The 20,628-nt window shown below is 54.3% G+C and overlaps 1 protein-coding gene across 1 annotated transcript in view; it reads right to left on the bottom strand.

The window, feature by feature from the left end:
* Nucleotides 1-20,628, bottom strand: part of RNF43 (ring finger protein 43) — a 76,348-nt gene continuing 55,720 nt past the window's right edge. Inside the window, exons 3-9 of the mRNA XM_054394396.1 lie at nucleotides 13,745-13,819; nucleotides 12,283-12,414; nucleotides 11,667-11,768; nucleotides 10,681-10,836; nucleotides 10,071-10,173; nucleotides 8,108-9,637; nucleotides 1-44 (exon numbers count right to left, since the gene is read on the bottom strand). Of these exons, the coding sequence (XP_054250371.1) occupies nucleotides 1-44; nucleotides 8,108-9,637; nucleotides 10,071-10,173; nucleotides 10,681-10,836; nucleotides 11,667-11,768; nucleotides 12,283-12,414; nucleotides 13,745-13,819 (2,142 nt within the window). The remainder of the gene's footprint in view (nucleotides 45-8,107; nucleotides 9,638-10,070; nucleotides 10,174-10,680; nucleotides 10,837-11,666; nucleotides 11,769-12,282; nucleotides 12,415-13,744; nucleotides 13,820-20,628) is intronic.

Below are 20,628 nucleotides of genomic sequence, written 5' to 3'. Positions count from 1 at the left end.
TTAAACTGAGTGCTCATGGACCTCCTGGGCCTCCTCTTCAGATCCTGCATTCAAAGAAAAGGAAAGAGCAAAGTGTCAGCTACACCCTGCTGGACATCCCCAGACTCTGCAGCTGCTGGGGCCCTGACCCTGCAATACAAACAGATGGCACAGGCAAAGCCACCATGAGGGAACCTCATCAAGTTCAACAAGGGCAAATGTAGAGTCCTGCCCCTGGGGAAGAACAACCTCTTGCACCAGTGCAGGTGAGGGGGGGACCTGCCAGGAAGCAGCTCCAAGGAGAAGGATCTGGGAGTGCTGGGGGACAAGTTCCCCACGAGCCAGCAATGTGGTCTTTGATCAAGATGGCCAATGGTGTCCTGGGGGCACTCAGAAGAGTGTGGCCAGAAGGGCAAGGGAGGTTTTTCTCTGCCTCTACTCTGCCCTAGTGAGACCACAGCTGGAATCTTGGGCCCAGGTCTGGGCTCTGCAGCTCAAGAGACAGGAAACTACTGGAGAGAGTGCAGGGGAGGCTGCAAAGCTGCTGAGGGGCCTGGAGCAGCTCTGTGAGGAGCAAAGGCTGAGAGCCCTGGGGCTGAGAGCCTGCAGAAGAGCAGCCCCAGAGGGGAGCTGAGCAATGCTCAGCAAGAGCTAAAGGAGCTGTGGGGGACAAGAGGCTGGGGCCAGACTCTTGTCAGTGGTGCCCAGGGCCAGGCCAAGGGGCAGCAATGGGCACAAACCAGAACCCAGGAGGTTGCATGTGAAGAGGAGGAGAAAGTTGTTTGGTGTGAGGGTGCTGGAGCCCTGGAGCAGGCTGCCCAGAGAGGTTGTGGAGTCTCCTTCTCTGGAGAAATTCCAACCCCCCCTGGCCATTGTGACCCTGGGCAAGCTGCTGTGGGTGCCCTGCTTGAGCAGGGGGGTTGGACTGGATAATCTCCAGAGGTCCCTTCCAACCCCACCATGCTGGGGTTCTGTGAAGTTTGACCTGGTATTTTGGAGGGACTTTTCTGGTCACCTCTCCAGTTTATTCCTCTAAGCTAAAGTACAATAGAATGTGAAGGTAAGACACCAAGCTACTCTAAATATTTCAGGAGGTACAGGCTAAGGGCATGGGGCACCCCAGGCTTTGTGTTCCTACTAGATGTTTGCTTTTGAGGCTCTTTGATGTTTGCTCTTTGAGGAAAAGCTCTACAAGCATTTGAAAATGATTAGCAACAGCAAGTAACAGGGGACTGATCTTCACACAGTGCCACACAGCACAGCACCTTTCAGGGACAGGGCACAGCAACAACAGAACCTGCAGCCCACAGAAGCAGGCTGCAGGTGAAGTCTGAGTGCACAAAAGGGATGGGTCAGGGTGTTTAGGAGGTTGCACAAATTGCTTCTGAGTCCTGAACAAGGCAAACCCAATGAGTGGTGGTTGGCCACAAATGCCAGGCCCTGATGGGATGCCAGCCAGCAAGGCCTTGCAGCTCACACTCCTCACCAGCCCCTTCCCCTGGCCAGTTGTTGGCAGGCAAGTGCTGAGCAGGTAACTTGGAATCACTCAGCAGGAGGGCTGCCTAGAAATGGTGCACCCTGAGTTACTACTCAGGCTGTCCCCTTTTCTCTAAGAGACTGAGTGCTGACACACACACCCCATCAACCCTTCCCCAGATGTCTCCTAAGCCTGCCCAGGAGCTCTCATGCAGGCTCAGCAGAGCCCAGGAAGGGCACCTGTGCATTATTTTTCACCTTTCCCTTTTCCTGAATGTTCCTGAGATCCAAAGGAAACTAATGTCCATATAGGGATTACATAGGGCTGGAAGGGATCTCTGGAGATCACCCAGTCCAACCCCCCCTGCCAAGGCAGGTTCTCCTAGAGAAGGTCAGACAGGAACAGATCCAGGTGGGTTTTGAATGTCTCCAGAGATGGAGACTGCACCACCTCTCTGGACAGTCTGTTTCCTTTCCCCTTCTCTAGTAAAGATCAAAGATATGACACCAAAGCCTGTTCCTTTAAAGTAAAGTTCCTCCTCATGTTTAGATGGAGCCTCTTATGTTCAGGGTTGTGCCTGTTAGCCCTTGTCCTGCCACTGGGCCCCACTGACAAAAGCCTGGTTCCATCCTCCTGACACCTACCCTTGAAGTATTGATCAGCATTGATGAGATTCCCCCCAGTCTGCTCTTTTCCAAGACTAAAAAGCCCCAATTCTCTCAATCCTTTCCCATCAGAGAGATGTCCCAGTCCCCTCAGCATCTTTGTAGCCCCACATCCATCAAAACAACCTTTCAGAACAGTCACAGCAAGTTCCTGTTTGTTGTCTAGCACCAACTGTAGGAACAGGACCTCTGAAAATGAAATACATGGGAAGGAAACAAAGAAATGAGATTCTGCTTTGAAAAGATCACTGATCAGTGGGAGAAATGACTGCACAGAAACAGAGTTATCATACACCTGTGTGTGCAGGTGTGGCCAGAGGACCAGGAGACAGAGCTTTGAGTGTATCCTGGCATTTGTGATGGGTGTCACCAGTGCACTGGATTAAACCACTGCCAACTGCTTCTCATGTCCACCAATCCCTGTGCCACACAGGAGAGACAGCTTTGGTCACTCTGTGGTCAGTCAGATGTCCAGAGTCTCAAAGAACATTATTAAAACATTTCCTGAGAACTCTGCCTGTGTGAGTGTCCCCTGCTGGAAGGAAGGTCCAAAAAGATCTTGAATTGGAACAGGTGGTAGAGCCTCAGCTGCTGAACTGGGCATCGAGACCCTCGCAGGGCAGTGACCTTGGTGATCCACCAGAGATCTTCTCCTTTGGGTATTAGGTTTTAATGGTGGTCTTTTGCTGCCTTCTAATCTCTTTCCCACTCTCTAGTCAAGATCAAAGATGTGACATGAAAGGGAATGACTAAGAGGATGAGCAGGAGATGTCGGAGAGGGGGAGGATGCTGAGAGTGCTGCAGGAGGTGAGATTTCCCAGAGTGGGAAATGAAGAGATTTCATCAGCCTGCTGTGCTGGGGGTAATGTGGCTGCTCTGGGAGCAGATCCCTTCGTGCTGGGGTGGTTTAGGAAGCCATCCAGCTGTAATTCATAGCTAGCTGTCTGACTTCTCTTAAAAGGATCCATTCAGCATCACTTGAGGACTGATTCTTCAGTGAAACAACCCCCAGGTAGAGTCTTCCAGGCAAGGAAGGCAGGGGTGCAGCTTTATGCAAACCCCACCATGAAAAGCTGATGGAGGTGCTCAGGGGAGTGGCATACACTCCAGGATCATGCAGCCCTCTGTGGGATCATGTGCAGAGCCCTGGTGATGGCTGCAGGCAGCACTATTCCCTGCCATGCCAGCACATGGCACTGCCTGCACAAGTGGAGTTTCTCCAGGGGCTGTGGACCAAGATCCAGCCTCTCCCTGCAGCTGGGTGAGGTGAGCACACACCTGGAGGGTGCTGCATCCCACAGGAGCACCAAGCAGCTTCTGGAAACCCTGGTTTAGGGACTTCCTGAGCCAGAGAGTGGATTTGCATCTCTGCATTTGATGGCTCTTGATCTAGGGCTCTCGAGCCCATTTGACTCCTGGCGCCTGCATCCTCTGGGCAAGGAGCACAAGTTTCTCTCCACACCCTCTGCTACCTTATTGGGTGGTATAAAGCTTCTGCTTCTCATCTGATGCCACCATTTTCTTTTTTTTTTTTTTTTGTTATAAGCACCACTGAGTCTCTCTTATCTGCCTTCTCCTCTACTCTCCTGATTTCATATCCTCTCTTTCATATCATACTCCTTTCAAATCATCTTTTTTTCCCACGTGAAGGTCTCAATATGCTTTCTGCTTGCCCAGAAAAAAACCCTGCTGTGATTGCACTCAATCCCCTTGTGCACTCCTCCCAGGCTGCCATATCCTTTCTTGAGCAGCCAAGGTGTGAGCAGTGCTGGGTGTCAGCTGTGGAAGGAACAGACTCACACAGCTGCAGGATGCCACTTTCTGCTTGTCCCCAGCCAGCTCCTAACAATGCTTAGGGTTTCACTTTGAAGGGGTTCTGCTCATGTGGAGCATTCTGTGCTACTTGCAGAGGTTGGACAAGAGGAGCCTGAAGGGTGACCTCATTCATGTTGATAAAGATGTGCAGGGCAGTGCCAGGAGGACAGAGCCAGGCTCTGCTTAGGGATGTCCAATGACAGCACAAGGGGCACTGGGGGCAAGCTGGAGCAGAGGAGGTGCCACAGGAACAGAAGGGAAAACTTTTCACTGTGAGGGTGCTGGAGCCCTGGAGCAGGCTGCCCAGGGAGGTTGTGGAGTCTCTGGAGACATTCAAAACCCACCTGGATGAGTTCCTATGTGACCTGCTCTGGGTGACCCTGCCCTGGCAGGGGGCTTGGACTGGATGAGCTTTTGAGGTCCCTTCCAACTCCTAACATTCTGTGCTGCTGTGACTTCACCCAGCACTCTACTGCCCCATAACTAAGCAACTGGAGATCACTCTGTAACCAGTTTTATAGCTGCCAGCCCTGAAGGGTTTAGTCTGTTACAAACTTTGTTACCTCCTCTCCTTGTCCAGGATATTTATGAGCTTGTCAAAAGGTGCAGAGAGCTGAAGAGCTCCACTCTTCTCCTTCTGAGTAACTTTCCTCCACTAAGACTGATCAGCACTTTGTCTCCTATTTGGGAGTGAGCTACTCACCCTTGAGAGCACTTTCCCTTTTATCCCCTGAGAGCTTCATTCCCCTGAAAGATCTGCAGGGTGTTAGCTCTCTCCACACAAGCTGTGTGGCCTCATCCCCTGGTTTCACATTTAGCCATGCACCTACCAGTCAGAGTCTGTATTTGAATTGTGAACAGTTTGCCTGGCAGGAAAGTCAGGCTCAGCCTTCCATGGCTTCAGCTACTTCGAGGTGATATTGCCCTCAGCTCTTCCTTTGGGCTCTGGGTACAGGGAACAGATCTCAGTTCACCTTCAGGATGTAGCAGTTTGGTGCCTGAGCCCTTGCACAAAGGCCAGGTGAAGAATCTGTGACCCTGGCAGTTTGCCACCAGCCACTTTGCTGGTGTGTTTCAGAAACACTCAGACTGATGATTTAGGAGGGATCCTCTATCCCATGCCCTTAATGGAGCTATGGCAGGGTGAGCACCTCCTCAAGCACTTCCACGCTGATCACTAAGGCAATGCATTCAGTTTGCTCTTCTGCTCTGCAGTCACAGCCCTTAACAGTTTAGCCTTCAGAAGACAAGGCTGAGGGGAGACCTCATCACCCTCTGCAACTACCTCAAAGGAGGCTGTATTGAGGTGGGGGTTGGTCTCTTGTCACATGCAACAAGTGACAGAAGGGGAAACGGCCTCAGGTTGTGCCAGAGAAGGTTCAGGTTGGGTATTAGGAAAAATTTCATCCCAGAGAGGGTTCTCAGGCATTGGAACAGGCTGCCCAGGGAGGTGGTGGAGTCACCATCCTTGGAGGGGTTTAAAAGATGTGTGGATGTGGTGCTGAGGGACATGGGTTAGTGGCAGTGGCTTAGCAGCAGTGGTAGAGCTGTGAGCTCTGGGTGAGTGCCTGGACTTGATGGTCTCAAAGGCCTCTTCCAACCTCAGCAGTTCTGTGGTTCTATCCATCTTAGATCTGTGTAACTCCCTGGACCTCCAGCACCCCTGGCAGCCTTCAGAAGGAGTCAAAAAAGTTTCTCTCTTTTCCACAACTTGTTCAGAGAAGTCTTTCCCTGGCCCACCCTGCCATGGCTCTGCACTTAGCTTCACCTCCACCTCTCTTCTGATTTCTTTCTCTAGTCACACCTTGGCTTTGGCCAAACTTCTGACTGCCCTCTCTGCTCTGCTGCTTGGCCAGCTCTCTTCTGGGGCTTCCAGTGAACCCCAAGGCACCTGCTTCTCTTGACTGCTCCTTTTCCTGTTCTTTGAAGATTCCCAAGGCCCTGCTCCTCTGGCAGCCTGTGCAGATGCAGTGCACTGTAATCCTACCACCACACTTAGCTGCTTAGCTGCAGCTGGGGATTTTTGTGTTCCATGTCATGGGACTCCACGCTCTCCTCCATGCACAGTGTCCCTCCCATGCCACCAGAGGAGACAACACTCTTCTCCTCTCTGTAATTTCACCTGGGAATTACAGGGTCCCACTGCTTGGGGTTTTTTTAAACTGGGTTTCTGAAAAGTTTATGTCCAAACTTTAATTTCAAGCCAGGCTTTCTCATTATTCCCCTTTTATTTTTAGCTCTATGACATTTCTCTAGAGGCACGTAAGCATTTCCCCTTGGTCTCCTTGGCTATTTTTTTGTGTCCTGCTTGGCATGGGACTGTCTGCTGAGCTTGTTCTTTGCTCTTCTCACTTCTTCTCTACTGGTTTATGCCCAGTCCCTTTGTAAGACAAAGAACCAATGTGATTATAACTCAGTGGTTGTGTTATGTCAACCACTGTGTTTTCAGCTTGATGGCTTTTCTGCCTAAGCCCTGCGTGAGCTCCAGCTCTCTTCAACTGTTTTCAGCTGCTAATGAAGTTAACTCTTTCCTTTCTATGTATTTTCTCAGTCTTACAAGGAGATTCTGACTCTCTGGCTGATCCACAGAAGCTACTGCAGTCAAACAGACACAGAGTCATGCTGCTTTCAACACAATGAGCCTTCTAGCTCCTGGTAAAGGGAAGGAAGGGTGTTTGTGCTTGGCCAAGTAAGCTGGCACTGGCTCTGGATGTCAGACAGCCTTCCCCCATCACACCATCTCCTGAGGGTGGGCACAGATCACGGGCACTGGGACCATCTACAAAGAGACAGAGGCATCACAGCACAGACCCTTGCAATGCCCTGGGCACTGCAGCACCCAGCACCCTGCCTGAGGTGCACAGACTCCTGCTCTGGTGGCTTGGGGAGTCCTCCCAGTTTCAGTTTGAAGTGGGAGCTCAAGGCAACTCCTGAGCAGCTTGGCCTCATGCCAGGAGGATGTGGCACCTCTCCATGTGGAGGTCCCCTGCTGTGATTCTGGGAGGACTGTGTCCTAGCAGTTATCACTGCCCACCCACCACCACCTCCAGCTCAGGGCACATCAGCACTCAGAGCTACCTGCCAGCCAGAGAGACATCTCTACACTGCAGCTTCCTCATCTCTCCACACAGCAGCACCCTCCAGGCTCTCTGAAGAACCTCCCCATCACCTATCTGCAGCGTCAGGCACTTCCCTGCCTGGGAAGAAAAAATGTGTTCCTGGGAGTCTGGGAGCCTGCAGTGCCGCGGGCAGCCAGCTCCGTGCCCCATCCAGCCTCTCCCCCTCTTCCCTGCTGCCTCCTCAGCAGGCACTCCAGCACCAGGAGCCTGGGTGTGGTGTGGGGCTGGATAGACAAGCATGGGGAGGAAGTTATTATCTCCCCTGCACAATGGGCATGGTGAGTCACGAGTTTAAGGCCAAGCTTTTAACAGAAATTAGGCAGCTGGATCTGTATTTGGTACCTAAATCAAAAGGATTTGCCTGAGGACCTGCAGTGAGTCAGTGGCAGGGTGAGGAAGGGAGCCAGGCTCTGCTGGCAGCCAGCACCTGCCCATGCTGACTTGCAGGCTGCTGTCTTCTGAGGAGCCTGAGAGAGCAAGGCCTGGGAGCTGAACTCACTCAGGGCCTTTCAAACAGCCTCTTCTGAAACATTGTCTTTCTCCCAAAAAGAGAAGGCCCAACTTTAATTAACCTCTGAAGGGATCCTACGGGAAGGCTGGAGAGGGACTTTTCATAAGGGTGTCTAGCAATGGGACAAGGGAGAATGGTTTGAAGCTGAGGAGGTTTAGACCAGCCATGCACACTTCCTTCCTTATCAATTCCAGTTGGCTACCCCAGCTAGAGCCCAGTTAGCCTCACCAAGAGTGCCCTCTGATGTGGGGTCACTGAGATACGTGGTCCAACCCCTTCCTTTGGGAGATACTCCAGCTGCTACAGATGCTTAGTTAGAAACAGCCACCTCGTTTCTCATCTTTTAGGACAAGGCTGCAGGGTTTGGTGCACTCATTGTGAGACCTGCTAATGGTTCAGGCCATCATCTCCAGACAGGTGAACTCTGAAACAGTGGTCCTGCAGGAAAGCCCACCCTGAAGGTCTACAGCAGCCAGAGAACCTTCAGCAAACCACCCTCCTTCACCTGCTTGCTGCCAGAAGAGGCAAACACCAGACTTACCCTGACCTCCCTGCTGGGATGGGCAGTGAAGGTGGAGACTCAGACTGTGTCTGGGGGTGCCCGTCCCTGAGAAATCAGCAGGAGCCGCGCGGTTTCCGCCCTGGCCGGACAACCCTTCCTCCTGCCTTTTCAGCTCTGAGCTGGGCTGGGGCACCAAACACTTCCAGAGCGGCCGAGAGCCTGAGCTGCAGGGCAGGGGGGCGCTGGGGAGCAGGGGCTGGGCTTCGGGAGAGCAGCGGTAGCCAGCAGGATGCCCGTGAGGAACGTGAGCATCGCAGGCTTTGGGCAAGGCGGAGTCCTCGGGCAGGAGAGCAGGGTCAGGCTCCAGGGGACACTTTCTTTTCCTTCGGTGGTGACGGCTCTGTAAGCTGTGTCTTGGGGGCAGAGGGACAGGGGATGTGCCAGCTGCTCCCAATTGTCTGTTGGCATCTCCACTGAAGTCCAACCTGTTTGGAGAAGCAGAGGGGGCATGGAGGGCATCCCGGCCTTGCTGGGCACAGGCTGGCTGTCCTGCTGGAGATGCCTCCTGTAGCACAGGGCTGCTCTCCAGAGGCTGCGGACAGTGGTGGCTTTTTTCAGTCCTCTTTTGTGTCCGAGTACCGTGGAAGCCAACCCTGGCCCCAGAGTACCTGGATTTGCGCTGCCCAGGCCCTTGCCCAGCCCTCCCGGGTGGACACTCCACATCTCTTCTGTAGTGATGGTGCTGGTGGTGGTGGTAGTGGACGTGGCTGAGCACCTGGGGCTTGGCTGGAGCAGCACCCCCGGGCACCATCAGGTCCAAGGACTTGGGCCGCGCCTCCCTGGGCGGCCGGGGCTGCTCCTGGCCATTGTCCGTGGTGGGCCCCTCGGAGCTGCAGTACACGAAGGGGTCGTAGTCGCTGCTGAGGGAGCTGCGGAAGGTGGAGCAGCTGCCGTGGATGCCCTGCAGGCTGATGTCGGTGCAGTTCAGCATGGAGTCACTGGAGGAGCCGTGGCAGGGCCCCGAGCTGGAGTCGCTGCCGGGCCCGTCAGCCAGGTACCCGCTGTGGTCCGTCAGGTAGCTCTCCCCAGAGCCACTGCTGTTGTGCTGGTGCCCGTGGGCCACCCCCCGGCGCAGGGCGGGGGCACGGTGCTGCTTCTGTGCCAGGGCTGCCTTCAGCCCCAGACAGGGGGGCTGGGGCTGGAGAGAACATGTCCTGTGGGGTGGCAGCGTCTGGCCGCACGCCGAGGGGTTGGGATGCTGCTGGCCCAGCAAGCCCGGGGCCAGCGGGGACGGGTGGCCACAGGCGAGCAGGGAGGTGGCTGGCCTGTAGGGCATGTAGTGGATGGTGCCAAAATCCAGCTGGGAGAGCTCGGGAGAGTGGAAGAAGGGGTTGCCATGGGCTGGCTCCGGGGGAAAGCTCCTGAGGTTCCTCTGAGGATAAGGGTGTGGGAGGTGGTAGAGGGCATGTCCTGGGTGCTGGCGGAAAAGGTGGAGTCGCCGTCCAGGCTCCATGTCCCGAGGGGCCAGCCTGGAACCAGCAGCCATGGCCTGGTCCACCGAGTCTCTGGCTGTAGACAGAGAAGGGAGCATCCAGCACACGTCCCACAGCCAAGCTGCAGTAGCCCCAGCACTGGCAAACTTCCACTGCACTACCATGTCCCACCTGTGCCCTGCAACTCCTCACTGCCACCACCAAACCATCCCTGCACGCTCAGCACCTTCCCTGCTGCCCTGACCCTCAGAGCCCAGTTCCCTTCCCCACAGGTCCCAGGACTGGAAACCTCTCCTCTTGGTGCAGGGCCCAGCCCAAGCCCAGCACCGCGCTGCACACGCAGAGGGAGCCCTCACCACGCACACACTGCCCCATACCCCCGCCACACAGACACCTGCTCCTGCTGATGCACTGACTGTGTCCATCACCCAAGGCCTCATGGACCTCCTGGGTATAGCCACTAGCACCCAACCCCATCCCTGGGCAGGAAACATTGTGTCTGACCCTACCAAGAATATTGAACATGCAAAGTGGACATGTGTGGTGTTGCTGAAGCCAGGGGTCAACACACTCCCGGTGAAACTCGTGGGAGCACGAGATGATCCTCAGTTCCTAGAGAGAGGCAGAGAGAAGAGCAGCACTGTAAGCAAGAAGAACCATGACCTAAGACCCGGGTGGCTTCTTCTTGATGGAAGTGAGCCTTCTAGGATGGAAAGTGATCTGCATCAACCTGGCAGCTCTGGTTCTGTTCACTGTGTGCAGCTCTAGGGTGTGAACATCCAGAAGGTGCTAGCCCTTGGGATCAGGGGATTTTCAGGCTGAGTGCTTGGGAGAAGCAAACTCCACTTTTGCCCTGTTGTTTTGACATGGATATCTAATGGGTGTTTTACCCTCCAGTGACAGCTGGAGACCCATCTTCAGGGCATCTGAATCTGCAGGCAAGTGGCTTCAGCAGGGGCAGGTCTTTTTTTGACCAAGGGCCAGCAGACCTCCATCAATGCCAAACATCCCAATGGCCTCCCACCCCTGCTAGACTGCCCAGCTCCCAGAGCCATGGCTAACCAGGAGCCATGGCTAACCAGGATCCATGGCTAACCAGGAGCCATGCCCACAGCTTACCTGGCCATCACTGAACTCCTCCAGGCAGATGGCACAGACAGGGGCAGAGCTGCAGCTGCTGGCTGAGTCCCACCGCGACGCCTGCCGGCACCTTGCCTGGTACCTGCGTGTGGCCAGCTGCCCAATGGCCTGCAGGGTCTGCTGCTGCAGGGAGTCCTGCCAGGGAGAAAGGAGGCTTCAAGGAGAGGCTCAGCCTTACCTTGTCATACTTCTCATTGCCCTTCCATTCTCAACATGGGATTGTCAGGAATTTGGGGGCAGTACTCATTTCTAGAGGTGACTTTTTGTCTAGCCTGACTTAGCCAGAGTAGGATTTGTCACCAGCAGGAGACATCTGGCACTGGACATTCAAAACCACTCAGCAGTGCTGAAGTTTTGAAGCTCAAAGGCTTGTCTTTCTATAGGACAAAGGGGGTATCCTCCAATCTGGAAATACATCTGACTCTGGGACAGGTTGCCCAGGAAGGTTGTTGAGGCCCCATCCCTGGAGATATTCAAGGTGAGGCTTGACAGGGCTCTGAGCAACTTGATTTAGTCGAGGATGCCCCTGCTGACTGCAGAAGGGGTTTGACTTTTGGAGGTCCCTTCCAACCCAAACCATTCTATCATTCTATAATTCTGTGATTATTTAATTTGTTCCTGTATATTAAAAACATCCAGCCTTCTACTCTCTATCAATACAGAGAACACTGTTAAACCAAAGAGCCTGTGACACAGCTCTGCAGCTTTGGGTGCTAGGACAAGCTCAGGAAGGTGCTGGGACTGCAGGCTGCAGTGCTGGTGGGGTGGCAAGGCAGCAAGGCCACTTCACAAGGGATGCTGCCAGACCATCTCAGCATCACTCCACTCATCCCTGCACTGCTCCTGTCTCACATGGTCACATCTTCAGTTCACACAGAGGCACTTTTCCCCTCCCAGGCTGTGTCTGTCCCTGCCTCTGCTGCTCTCCTGTTTGCTCAGACACATCTGCTGCAGGAGGGTCCTACCTGAGTCCTGTTCAGTTGGCACTTTGTGCGGACAACAAAAATCAAAATGATGACGACCACAGTGCTGACCACCGTGAGGAGAATCCACACATCATAGTCTGGCTGTTGGGAGAAACAGGCAAGAGGTTACTCTAGGGTGGCATGGGGAGGGAATTAAAGCTAGGCAAGGGAATCTCCAGCTCTTCCTGACCATCAGCTAACAAGATCCTTGGCCATGCTCTACTTCCTTGCTTTTTACAGGTGAAAGGAACAAGGCTTAGTCCTTCCTGCACAATCCAGCAGGAATGGACTCCCAGCTGCCTAGAAGCCATGGTCTAAGGTAGCACAAGGTGAGAAAACCAAGGCTTGGCTAACCTGAGTAGGGAATCCCCTCACCTCACTTGTGACGTTTAAGCAAAAGAAACTAAAGAAGCTGAAAGTGCTTCTGAGCCTTTGTTTGCAGCACGTGGTGCCAGTGCTGCACAGAGGCAGCTCCTCCCAAGGCAGGAGGATGGAGGATTTTCTGGAGGATTTCCCCAGATCTCCTTCCCTGGGGAGGAAAGCTCATCATCTTTGGGAAAGTCCTGTTCCTGGGAGGGAGGATACAGAAGGCAGAGGGAAATGCTGTGTCTCTCACCCAAGCAGGTGGCTCCTTGACCTCTATCTTCACATGGGCCTCTCTGTTCTTGTTCACGACGCCCATGAGAAGCTCAGCATCATGGCCCCTGATCAGAACCACAGGCTGACTCAAACCTCTGGGCTTTCTCAGCTGTGAAAAAACAAACACAGTGGGAGATGATCCAGAACAGCCTGAAACAAAGACTATCCCAGCCCCCCAGGCATCTCTGCTTCCTCCCAATGCTTCTTGCACATACTTTAGAGACTGACTGCTCCCCCAAACTTGCCCTATCCCTCTATGATGAAATCAGAGGGAAACTCTTCCTCCTTCACCAACTCTTCTGCATGGCTTTCTTCATTTCCTCTGTTGGTGCCTCCTCATACACAAATAGACACTGCTCAGTGTTTCTTGTGCTCCTCTTTCAAGCCCCTGTGCAAAAGTTCTTGGTCTCTCCTCTTCAAGGTGGTAACTTTCAACAGCACAGCTGAGTGCTGTCTTTGCTACAGAAATGCTTCTTCTTCTCTTCTTGTGAGGCCCGTCAGTGTTTCCTCTCCTCCCTTTGTCACCTGCAGGACATTCTGCTTGTTTCTGGTCATCCTGGCAGTTTTCCACCACAGTTCACACAGCCTGGCACAGGCTGGCTCGGAAAGTGTCCAGCTCTGCTCTCTCCTCCAGACTGACCTGAATCAGGGTGGCCATCTGACACACTAACAATTTCCAATACATTCACTGAGCAAGCTCAGCATCACCTCATGGGCTTGTGCTCACTGCTGCATTTCTCTGGCATCAGAAATTGAGTTGCAAGTGCATGAAAGAACCATGAGAGATGGATGCAGCGAGCAGGAGTCAGCCCAGAGTTTTGATAAGCTCAGGCACCAGCTCCCCTATCTGCCCTCTTCATGATGCTGGATGCTTTCCATTATCCCTTGATTATTGTGATGGTGAATCAATTCTTTTCCAGAGATGACAGCAGTGTTGGTGGAACATTTCCATGCTCTTAAAGGTCTTTCCCACACTCTATCACTCTAAGTCTGCAAACCAATGTTGCATTTGTAGCAAGTATCCCCAAGAGCACAGCAGGGTGGCTGTGACTTTGGCTTGCAAACTCAAGAAACCAACTTTCCTTTAAGGTACAGCAGGGCTGAGATGGGCTTGGAAAACCTGAGACTGCCCAGAAAGTGTCCAGAAAAACTCTGGCTGAGCAGACAATCTCCTTGAGGAGCAACAAGGTGCTGTCCACAAGCTGCTGTCCTGCTTGTGCTGTGTGGAGATCTGGAAATGCCATGAAAGAGCAAAAGAGAAAAGCACTTCTGGGTGTATGGATGAGCTGGGACACAGCACACTTCCACAGCCAGCCTACAGTACCCTCCTGAGACTTCCCACTGCATGTTGGTGGCTGGTGGGTTCTCCCCTGGGCATGTTTTGGGATGGGGCAGGGGTTTAGCTGTGGTTTAGCTGATGACATCAGCGAGGTCTGTACCTGGTCAGCAGCACTTTCGTCGTCAGTAATGTCGAAGAGGATGGCGCGGGCTCCACGCTCCCCGGCCAGCTTTGCCTGCCCAGAAAGAACAGAAGCTTCAGTGGACAGTTTGCACCTCTGAACTGACAGCTACCATTTGGGTATGTGTCTGCCACCCCGGAGAGAGGAGCAGAAGCACCTGCAGTTTGGATTGAGAACAGAGGTGACACCTTGGTTTCTGCACTGGCACTGAGCCGCAGTGCCTGTTCTGGCTGGAGCATGCCCTGGGGAGCTCTGCCCTTCAGAGCTGCTCTCTCCCTGTAGCTGTGGAGGTAAATTAGTTCATGGCCTTGCAGTCACAGCAACCCATAAACCTAACCACCAAACTCCCCAAACTCTCTGTGCCATGTGCCCCCTTGCTTCAGAGCTGGAGTTGCTGGGCAGGGATCTGTTAGCCCTGCTGAGTGCTACACAACCCTCCCATTCCAGGAGAGCAGAAACCTCTGCAGGTCCCCACTCCTCACCATCTGTGGGGTGTCTCTGGACCTGTCCCTTACACTTCATTCCCCCAGGTCCCTGTTCCACTTACTTATCAGGGAGAAGCTCAGGTGATGCCTGGGCTGCAGGTCTGGTCTAGGACCAGGAGCAGGGCAGTGTTTCCGAGCCCACCAAGGAGGACAGCTTTGAGACCCACCCAAACCACTAAGGACGCCACCCTGCTGAGCTCAAAGCTCACTGCCTGGAGGACCTTGCAGGGTCACCCACATCCTCCCACCAAGGCCTCGGAGCCCTCCAGGCAGGCAGAGGCAGGCTGTTGTGAAAGGGAGACGGGAAGGTGAACAAAGTGCAGGGCTGGGCCACTCTTACTCATGCGGAGCCCTTTGATCTGCGCGTCCTGCGCAAACAGGGAGCTGCCGCAGCGGCTGCAGCAGTTTGCCCACAGCGCTGCCAACCCCAGCTCGGGGGGCAGAGGTCAGAGCTGCTGCTTCCCAGCTGCACCATCAAAGGCTGGCACCGGCTGAGCCCAGGGAAGGGGCATTCCCAGCACAGCGAGCAGCGGTGGAACAGGTTCGGCTCCAGCCCTCGCTCAGGGTCCCATCCCTGGAGCAGTATTCCAGGTGCTGGTCACCTCTCTGCACCCTGTCAGGGAGAAGCTGGGTGACAGAGGTGGGTCTGGGGACAGGGATGAGGATGTGAATGGAGGTGCAGATGGTTGGGAAGAGCACAGAGGCAGGGCTTGAAGGCTGATAGGATTTGACACTCAGGTTTGGGATACCAGATGGAGAAGCTGCAAAAGTGAGATCAGAAGCTTGGGGCAGGGCTCAGAGACTGGGGTCCTGCCTGGGATCAAAGGAGCCTCAGTGTTTGCCAGTGCCAAAAAAGAAACAAGACTTTCAGGTAGTGATTTCCACCCATCAGGGCTAGGCAAGTTTGGATGAACAATGAGCAGCTCTGCAAAGATTTAACCCTGATAAAGACACCAATGATGGGGAAATGAAGAACTGAGACTGGACAGGAGACTCTTCCCAACATCCTTCTGACTCTTGCTGCGAAGGACACAGCTTTGGTTCAAGCTATCTACAACCTGCTTGCTGCCATCATTTCCTGAGTGTGTGCTGTCTTGGTGTGGGATCTCTTCAGCCACATGGCACAGCTCACCTCCTTCCCTGAGGACTGAAACACTCTTGGTGCAAAAAAGCATTTCCAGGATGATTTAGGAGGCTTCAGCAGCCTGTCAAGCAGACTTGCAATCAGTGGTTCACCCAGCAAACAAAAATACACCAAAAGAAGGACAAGGGATGCACCAGAATGACAAGGAAATCATTTAAAATCAATTCCAGAGCTGTTCTCTATGTCCTCCTCTCCCCTCACAGACCAAACACCTTCCCTACAGGCTTTAGGTTTGGATACTGAAGCAGGGCTAGAATTTGAGAGAGGAGAAGCAGAAAAGTGCTGGTGGCTGGTGGAGTTCTCCTGGCCAGGGCTGTCTGTGTGCACCTCTTGGCTGCCTGACAGCTGAAGCAGAGGTTATGATAACACTTTGCACATGGCTATTTTTATCAGCATTGATAGAGCACTGCAGTTCAACATGCAAAGCTCTACCACAAGGAACACATGCCAGGAAAACAAGGCTCCTGCTCCAGCAAGCACCAGCCACATCCCACAGCTACATCCCTGCCCTTGAGGAGAACTTGTCTAGGGATTTTCAGGAAGAGATCTGTATGATGTCGGAAGGAAGGAGCTTGGCAGAGACTTCTGGAGAAGCAGCCAGACAGCAATTGCAGGGGGATGGAGGAATCAAGGCACAAGGCAGGGCCCATGGATGTGGCCAGCTTAAGGAGCATCTGCCTGTATTTCATGGCTAAACCAGTCCTGGTTTGGGGAGAAAAGCTGTGAGCCTCCCTGGGGGAGACCTTGGGGCAGAACTTCCTGCAGACAGGATGGCAACCAATGGCATGTTCAGCTGGATCTCAGGCTGCCCCAGCATACTCATGGTGGTAGATGCCCCATACCTGGAATCATTCCAGGTCAGCTTGGACAGGTCTCTGAGCAGCCTGCTCTAGTTGAAGATATCCCTCCTGACTGCAGTGGGGTTGAATTAATGACCTTTAAAGGTCATGCAGATGGGGGGAACCAGCCCAGAGGTGGCAAATCTATCAGAGCCTCACATCCCTTCCATTACTTTTGTTGTCAAAGCCTCAGTGAAAAACAACCTACTGTGCAGGAACAACTCTTGCTTGCCTTCCTCAGCCAAGCTGCAAGGACAAAAAAGGACCCTGTCCCCACCCCAGCATGTCACTGCCAGCAGAAAGCAGACAACAAGGGTGGCACCACCTGAACATAAATCCAGATAAAGCCAAGAAGAGCCATACAAGTTGTTTTGTTTGATATTGGTGCAGTGCTCATGGAAAACAACACAACAATTAGTACAGAGACAATAAAAGCACGTGGTGAACCTCTGAAGGAGAAGCTCAGGTTGGCCTTATCCACACAGCTTTATCAGAGACACAAAGATGTTAAGGCTGAGAGTGACCCTCGTTCCGAACTGACTTCCTTATTGCCAGGGAATTGGAGCAGTGACCTCAGCTTTTGACACAGCAAATGCTGCTCACAAAGGGACCTCGTTCACAGGAGACTTGAGCTGAAGACCTGAGAGATCTCCCACCCCTGGGGAGTGTGGATGGTGGCCACACAGTCACAGAGCCATGGCACACACTGTCACACAGCCATCTCCCCACACTGTCACACAGCCATCTCCCCACACTGTCACACAGCCATCACCCCACACTGTCACACAGCCATCACCCCACACTGTCACACAGCCATCACCCCACACTGTCACACAGCCATCTCCCCACACTGTCACACAGCCATCACCCCACACTGTCACACAGCCATCCCCCCACACTGTCACACAGCCATCACCCCACACTGTCACACAGCCATCACCCCACACTGTCACACAGCCATCTCCCCACACTGTCACACAGCCATCACCCCACACTGTCACACAGCCATCTCCCCACACTGTCACACAGCCATCACCCCACACTGTCACACAGCCATCTCCCCACACTGTCACACAGCCATCACCCCACACTGTCACACAGCCATCTCCCCACACTGTCACACAGCCATCTCCCCACACTGTCACACAGCCATCATCCCACACTGTCACACAGTCATCACCCCACACTGTCACACAGCCATCCCCCCACACTGTCACACAGCCATCTCCCCACACTGTCACACAGCCATCACCCCACACTGTCACACAGCCATCACCCCACACTGTCACACAGCCATCACCCCACACTGTCACACAGCCATCTCCCCACACTGTCACACAGCCATCACCCCACACTGTCACACAGCCATCTCCCCACACTGTCACACAGCCATCACCCCACACTGTCACACAGCCATCTCCCCACACTGTCACACAGCCATCACCCCACACTGTCACACAGCCATCTCCCCACACTGTCACACAGCCATCTCCCCACACTGTCACACAGCCATCACCCCACACTGTCACACAGCCATCTCCCCACACTGTCACACAGCCATCACCCCACACTGTCACACAGCCATCACCCCACACTGTCACACAGCCATCACCCCACACTGTCACAGAGCCATCTCCCCACACTGTCACACAGCCATCCCCCCACACTGTCACACAGCCATCTCCCCACACTGTCACACAGCCATCACCCCACACTGTCACACAGCCATCACCTCACACTGTCACACAGCCATCACCTCACACTGTCACACAGCCATGGCCCCACACTGTCACACAGCCATCTCCCCACACTGTCACACAGCCATCACCTCACACTGTCACACAGCCATGGCCCCACACTGTCACACAGCCATCTCCCCACACTGTCACACAGCCATCATCCCACACTGTCACACAGCCATCTCCCCACACTGTCACACAGCCATCACCCCACACTGTCACACAGCCATCACCCCACACTGTCACACAGCCATCATCCCACACTGTCACACAGCCATCTCCCCACACTGTCACACAGCCATCTCCCCACACTGTCACACAGCCATCTCCCCACACTGTCACACAGCCATCTCCCCACACTGTCACAGAGCCATCTCCCCACACTGTCACACAGCCATCTCCCCACACTGTCACACAGCCATCACCCCACACTGTCACAGAGCCATCTCCCCACACTGTCACACAGCCATCTCCCCACACTGTCACACAGCCATCACCTCACACTGTCACACAGCCATCACCCCACACTGTCACACAGCCATCCCCCCACACTGTCACACAGCCATCACCCCACACTGTCACACAGCCATCACCCCACACTGTCACACAGCCATCTCCCCACACTGTCACACAGCCATCATCCCACACTGTCACACAGTCATCACCCCACACTGTCACACAGCCATCCCCCCACACTGTCACACAGCCATCTCCCCACACTGTCACACAGCCATCACCCCACACTGTCACACAGCCATCACCCCACACTGTCACACAGCCATCACCCCACACTGTCACACAGCCATCTCCCCACACTGTCACACAGCCATCACCCCACACTGTCACACAGCCATCTCCCCACACTGTCACACAGCCATCACCCCACACTGTCACACAGCCATCTCCCCACACTGTCACACAGCCATCACCCCACACTGTCACACAGCCATCTCCCCACACTGTCACACAGCCATCTCCCCACACTGTCACACAGCCATCACCCCACACTGTCACACAGCCATCTCCCCACACTGTCACACAGCCATCACCCCACACTGTCACACAGCCATCACCCCACACTGTCACACAGCCATCACCCCACACTGTCACAGAGCCATCTCCCCACACTGTCACACAGCCATCCCCCCACACTGTCACAGAGCCATCTCCCCACACTGTCACACAGCCATCACCCCACACTGTCACACAGCCATCACCCCACACTGTCACACAGCCATCACCCCACACTGTCACACAGCCATCACCCCACACTGTCACACAGCCATCACCCCACACTGTCACACAGCCATCACCCCACACTGTCACACAGCCATCACCTCACACTGTCACACAGCCATCACCTCACACTGTCACACAGCCATCGCCCCACACTGTCACACAGCCATCTCCCCACACTGTCACACAGCCATCATCCCACACTGTCACACAGCCATCTCCCCACACTGTCACACAGCCATCACCCCACACTGTCACACAGCCATCACCCCACACTGTCACACAGCCATCATCCCACACTGTCACACAGCCATCTCCCCACACTGTCACACAGCCATCTCCCCACACTGTCACACAGCCATCTCCCCACACTGTCACAGAGCCATCTCCCCACACTGTCACACAGCCATCTCCCCACACTGTCACACAGCCATCACCCCACACTGTCACAGAGCCATCTCCCCACACTGTCACACAGCCATCTCCCCACACTGTCACACAGCCATCACCTCACACTGTCACACAGCCATCACCCCACACTGTCACACAGCCATCCCCCCACACTGTCACACAGCCATCTCCCCACACTGTCACAGAGCCATCACCCCACACTGTCACACAGCCATCTCCCCACACTGTCACACAGCCATCTCCCCACACTGTCACACAGCCATCACCCCACACTGTCACACAGCCATCTCCCCACACTGTCACACAGCCATCTCCCCACACTGTCACACAGCCATCTCCCCACACTGTCACACAGCCATCACCCCACACTGTCACACAGCCATCTCCCCACACTGTCACACAGCCATCACCCCACACTGTCACACAGCCATCACCCCACACTGTCACACAGCCATCTCCCCACACTGTCACACAACCATCTCCCCACACTGTCACACAGCCATCTCCCCACACTGTCACACAGCCATCTCCCCACACTGTCACACAGCCATCTCCCCACACTGTCACACAGCCATCACCCCACACTGTCACACAGCCATCTCCCCACACTGTCACACAGCCATCACCCCACACTGTCACACAGCCATCTCCCCACACTGTCACACAGCCATCACCTCACACTGTCACACAGCCATCTCCCCACACTGTCACACAGCCATCACCCCACACTGTCACACAGCCATCTCCCCACACTGTCACACAGCCATCTCCCCACACTGTCACAGAGCCATCTCCCCACACTGTCACACAGCCATCACCCCACACTGTCACACAGCCATCTCCCCACACTGTCACACAGCCATCTCCCCACACTGTCACACAGCCATCACCCCACACTGTCACACAGCCATCACCCCACACTGTCACACAGCCATCTCCCCACACTGTCACACAGCCATCTCCCCACACTGTCACACAGCCATCACCCCACACTGTCACAGAGCCATCT

Source organism: Indicator indicator, chromosome 30 (assembly GCF_027791375.1).
Source record: "Indicator indicator isolate 239-I01 chromosome 30, UM_Iind_1.1, whole genome shotgun sequence".
In the NCBI taxonomy this organism is placed as follows: Eukaryota; Metazoa; Chordata; class Aves; order Piciformes; family Indicatoridae; genus Indicator; species Indicator indicator.
Note: the sequence above shows the minus strand (reverse complement) of the source record. Positions and strands in the feature narration are given on the sequence as shown.